The sequence below is a fragment of the Ambystoma mexicanum genome, chromosome 3q (genome assembly GCF_040938575.1).
Source record: "Ambystoma mexicanum isolate Mex_15411 chromosome 3q, UKY_AmexF1_1, whole genome shotgun sequence".
NCBI lineage: Eukaryota > Metazoa > Chordata > Amphibia > Caudata > Ambystomatidae > Ambystoma > Ambystoma mexicanum.
In genome coordinates this window covers 599,053,375-599,058,853 of record NC_090926.1, presented here as the reverse complement: position 1 = coordinate 599,058,853, position 5,479 = coordinate 599,053,375, and the positions used below count along the sequence as shown (strand labels likewise).

Here is a 5,479-nt window from a genome sequence, read left to right as displayed (position 1 = left end):
CTGGGGCACCCAGTATCACACCACGACGCCTGTCACATGGCAAGACATGAGAACTAAGCATCCAATTTGCCATGTCTTTGCCCTTCAGTGGCAGGATTGGAGCGCAACTTCCCAGAGTTCCTTCTTACCTGGCTATCTAGTGCAGTCAACCAACCTGAACTCGAGGCTTCTATTTCAGAGTGAAAGTGATTATTTAATCGACAGAGACGCCATGCATGCCCTCTCTGTGGCACTGGAAACGCCTGAAATCCCCCCCACTATATGGAATCCTATGTTGCTTAGCATCCGACGCATGAGGAACTCCTGGCCTTCTGAAGGGCCATCAAGACATGGCTATTTCCCCCGGCACCTTGAATAACCCTGTCCTCTTGAGCTAGCTATTCACCCCAGAATGACTGGGCAGGAACGAACCCCTATACATTCAACGGACAGTAAGTATTAAGAATTAACCAAATTAACAATATCCAGTAGAACACAGAAGGGAGTCCATGCCACAGATACAAATCCAAGAATCCTCAACAACAGACAGGTACGTATCTCACTCCACATAGTTATGGACGTTATCCAAAGGCACAGCTACTCACCCGCAACCATACGCCTTTGCCAACAAAATATTGCACAACGCCTCAGCCATTAGAAGGCAGCTATCCCCCACGAGAAAAATTCGGTCTAGCTGGACACAAAATATACTTCTACTACACTTGTACGCTCTCGTATCATTTTCAAAGCACCCATCCACCTGCCTGCTTGACGTGGGTAGCTAGTGGGGACATGGCCAAGTCTACCCAACTTCGCTTTGGCTAAAATGCCCACGGGCATTCTAAACACCTCTGACAAATGTTCCCATACCTGGACTCCAGTCCTCTGAGGGTGTTCAACCTACAGCACGTTTGAACCATACCCTTATTTAAAGGCGCTATACAAATGATGATGATGATGATGATGATGATGATGATGATGATGATGACGATGATGATGAAATGATAGGCAGAGGAGGTCGGCACCCAGAGAACACTTCACCTTAGGGTCCTTTAATACCTTGCAAATGCTACATGTGCCACAATCGTCAGTCTTTCAATGATTACGAATGTCTAAAACATGCTAGAATCTTTCAACGTTCATGATAATGACTCTGAACAGAACCCAACATAATATTTTCCAATTCTTCCGTATCCTTTTTATTTTTTGGCTCCCAAAATGTAAAACATTGTTCAAATGTGTGATGGGGTGTTTCTTCAACGGAATAAAAACATGCTTGATCACATGGTCCACCAGGGGTGTTGCTAGGTCTGGAAAAAAATCCGGGACTAAGCTAGTGTCGGGACTGTCGGGACTCGCTACCCTTTTGTTTGTAGCCCCTGAGCTTCTATCCGGGGCTACAACCAAAAGACCCAGGGCTGTAGCTCCCTAAGCCCCCCAGCAACGCCTCTATGGTCCACACCCCTTTTAATACATCATAATGCACATACCCTGCTTCAAAGGGCAAAGCGTTGCCTTCTTGCACATCAAGATTTTAGCTCTGCCCCGCCACCACTGGATTAGAAAATATTCACTATTTCTGTCTTGCCCACAATTGTCCGTTTTTTACACAATACTGTTTTCATGGCACCTTTTACATCCTTATTTCTCAGGGCATAAATTATAGGGTTTAGCATAGGGGTGATGACAGCATAGAACACAGTAATAAAGCTGTTGTTGGCTGCTGAGTAGACAGACATGGGCTGTATGTACACAAAAACCCCCGTGCCATAGAACACTGAGACCACCATGACATGCGAGGCGCAGGTGGAGAAGGTCTTTTTCCTCCCTTCCGCTGAGCGTATTTTAAGAATGCTGGAAATGATGTAACAGTACGACACAAGAATTAGCAGGAAGCAGCTTGGCCCCAAAACACCTGGGGTGGTAAGAATTAATACTTCGTCCACAGAGGTATCAGAGCAGGACAGCACCAAGAGTGGCGTAGCATCACAGAAGAAATGTTCAATGAGATTTGGACCGCAGAAGGACAGTCGCAAAATGAGGGCCGTGTGTAACGTTGAATGTGTGAAGCCTCCTAGCCAGGCTGCAGCCGCCAACTGCGCACTCGCCTTCCAGCTCATGATCGTGGGATAACGCAGTGGGTTACAGATGGCCACATAGCGGTCATATGCCATCACGGCCAAGAGGAACATTTCAGCACTTCCCAAGACATGGAAAAAGTACATCTGAGCTATGCAGCCGTAAAAGGAAATTGTCTTTCGCTCTGCGAGGAGGTTGGAGAGCATTTTAGGGACAGTCACCGAAGAGTAGCAGATGTCGAGGAAGGACAAGTTGCACAGGAAAAAATACATGGGATTGTGGAGTCGAGAGCAGAGCACAATGATTGAAATAATGAGGGCGTTTCCCACCATGGTCACCAGGAAGAAGACAGAAAAGATGAGGAGCAGTAAAACCTGCACCTCAAAGTCATCAGACATCCCCAAGAGGAAGAATTCTTTCACCTGGGTCCGATTTTTTAGTTCGAAAACTGTGTTTAAGGTTATCTGTTGGACAAATAATAATACATTTAGTATTTGCATGAAAATCATGTAAAATAATGATTCAATGAATGTCCCTCCCTCCCCCAACACTGTGACATTTCAATGTCAACATCATGAAATAGACAGATGAGACTGACACATATTGCTGTCAACTGGGGTAACATACAACCTTCTGTACCTGGATCTCCGATGCTTTGCCTCAACTTCTCAGCCGTAATGAATAACAGTGAGTGGTGTATGGCGGTCCTATGGTGTTAGTTGTGTCACAAGGAGAAAGAGGCACTATAGCATTTGGAAGAGTTGAACCGCAAAAGGTAAATCACAGATGTTTGAGGACTTGCAGGATTGGAGGAAGGGGTTGAACAAGTCAGTGAAGACGTTGAGCATTCAATAGGCGAAGTTCACACGCTTTTACCAGCCACATCTAGACTGCCCATTTCAAAACATTATACTTCCCCTGATCTTAGTGTTACTGCTTTTTCCATGTATATTTTGGATTTTCAAACAGTGTAATCATTGACTTTGAACGTAGTATTTCACTCTAAATAAAACATCCTAAAATACTTTTCATAGCTCCCCAAAATCTTTACACCAATCATTTTACCTGAAATTGTGTTGCTATCCCAGATGGATGAATGAGTATGGCTTAGTGAGTTGAATGCAAGAGGTGCATTTTTAACCCTAGATGTATGTTCACTGTGCATGTGTAATTGAATTAGAAACAGAGGGCCTCATTATGAGTTAGAAAAGAAAATTACCAGCATGCCGGTGCAACCGTGTCCGTGTAGCACTGCTGCCAGAATCTATGTGCACGCGCATTCCGGCATGCCGGAAATGGTTTTGCCTTTATTCAAGAATTGTCTTTTGTTCAAAACTGTCTTTTCAACGTACGATTCTACTAGTGGCAACAAAATCAATTAACTTGTTTTTTTTAAGAAAAAATCTGTTTGTATGTATTATAATAAAATTTATATTTTGTGAGAAAAACCAAACTGATTGCATATTTAATTTAGAAATTACAAGTCAGTATTGCATCTAAATAGAGTGACACTCACTCGATAGGGTACAGTACCCCACCCAGAAAACAAGTTCTGCTCGTCAGCACTTTTGTGCTAGTTGAAGGTTCTCAAACCTGCGAAGAGGGTTCTGCTTGACGAGCAAAGAAATGTGCCCTGGTGTTCTGACCGCTATCCCAGATGGAAACTAGTGCTAATTCAGAGCTTATCATAGATCTAAAATGGACCTGTGAGTGACCTACTAAATATTTAGACTTTACATGCTAGAAGTTGTATTAGCTCTCCATAATTTCAGCTAGGTAGGGTCTGTTTGAGATATGATAGAAATTGGAAGGGTCTTCCGATTCTCCAGCAGTTTTTTTTAGAATTAGTTTGACAAAGTCCAAACTTTTGGAACATTTCCTGTTTCAAAAAAGTAGTTCATTAATTTGCAAAAATAGAATGCTGGTGTTTCCTTGTTGACGAACCCTTTGTAAATGCTCAGTGTGCAGGGTTCCGTCGGAGTGCTGTCGTCGGTGTTATGCATCACAGTTTTTATGTCTGGTTCAGAAACTGATTTAAAGCTCTTCATCCGTGCAGTTGTAGATTGGTTGCCATTGCACGGCTGTTTATAGTTGCCTCCTTTTCCATTACTTATTGCGGTCTTAATAGCGTCATGTATGTTTAGTACTGAACTTCTCAAATGGTTAATATCACCACATAGTGTTTGGGTAGATAAAGGTATATGTTGCAGGAAGCACAGTTTCTCAGTTCATTAATGATTTGGTAAAGTTCTTTCTCTTAATGAGGTGCATTATGGATTTGTTCAGAGCAGTAATGTTTCTTTGCTTTACAGATTGGTGCTTCATAGTTAAAGTGACTAGGTCAGCTTCACACTCGATGCTGAACTCTCTATGAAGCCACATGTTGCCCAGATTAAAGCTTCATGTAGCTACTTTTCAAAACTCCTCAATCACATTTGCCCCTACATTTCGTTGAGAAACATATCCTTGCTCGCCACAGCCTTGATTAATTCAGGCCTGGATTACGGCAACAGCCTCTTAGCAGGCACCATTAAGTCAAACCTCCACACCTTGCAGATTACAATAATGCAATCAGAGGCGTTTTTGGCCTGACTGGTATAGATCATGTTTCAGTGGCTTCCTGTGAAACATTGTATCAAGCATAAGATCCTGTCCCTCAACCACAAATGTTGTCATTCCGCTGCTTCGGAGTATTTGGCAGAGCGCCTGACAGCATGCAGAACAGCTTGCACACTGCACTCTTACGATCCCCCAAAACTTGCTCAACCATGATTTAAACTCTCCAGTTTCGGTGGGACCAGATTTGATGTTCAGGCACCTCAGGCTTGGAATATGCTCCCTTTCCATTTTAGGAAGTCTGCAGAGTGAAGAGCCCTTACAACCACAGGGACTGAATATACTAGCTGAACCAGTCACTGGCGTGCTGCGATTAAAGTGACATCCATTGCTTAACAACCATGTGCAGTTGCTCATCCTAGAATGCGAGCCAGCAAAAGAGTGTACAGAGACTCAGCCACCAGTATGGGCATTGGTATTATGGTTCCTTAATCCCAAAGTAGGACATTTGCTGAGATGCATCAAAACTTACAAAGATGCACCTTCCAAGCAGAACTGTGCCCCTTCCAAGTTCGCCACCAGCACTTTTAGAAGTTAGCCTCGAAAAGTAAGTGGTTTCGCTAGGAATATTTGGTACGCCCTCACAAATGCAAAAAGTGCTCCCCACTCAAACTCCTGGCAGGACTCTCCTCCTTAAGCTGGGAAACAACAATGCATTTATTTGTGATTGCATCCAGGGATAGCACCATCCTAAAGCAAAGTGGCTGGCAACGTGTCAGCCACAACAGGGAAAAGCCCTCCAATAGATCAAGTGATTCTTGCAAAACGACACAACACAAGTGAACACTGTCACACTCAATCCTCA

At 43.6% G+C, this 5,479-nt stretch overlaps 1 protein-coding gene across 1 annotated transcript; it reads right to left on the bottom strand.

Annotated features, from left to right (window-relative positions):
• Window positions 1–1,538: 1,538 nt before the first annotated feature.
• On the bottom strand, window positions 1,539–4,440 carry LOC138448000 (olfactory receptor 4E2-like). The gene is made up of 2 exons (XM_069604531.1): window positions 4,369–4,440; window positions 1,539–2,522 (listed from the first exon to the last, which is right to left on the bottom strand). The coding sequence occupies exons 1-2, from the start codon at window positions 4,438–4,440 to the stop codon at window positions 1,539–1,541; spliced, it is 1,056 nt and encodes a 351-aa protein (XP_069460632.1).
• Between the last annotated feature and the right edge of the window lie 1,039 nt (window positions 4,441–5,479).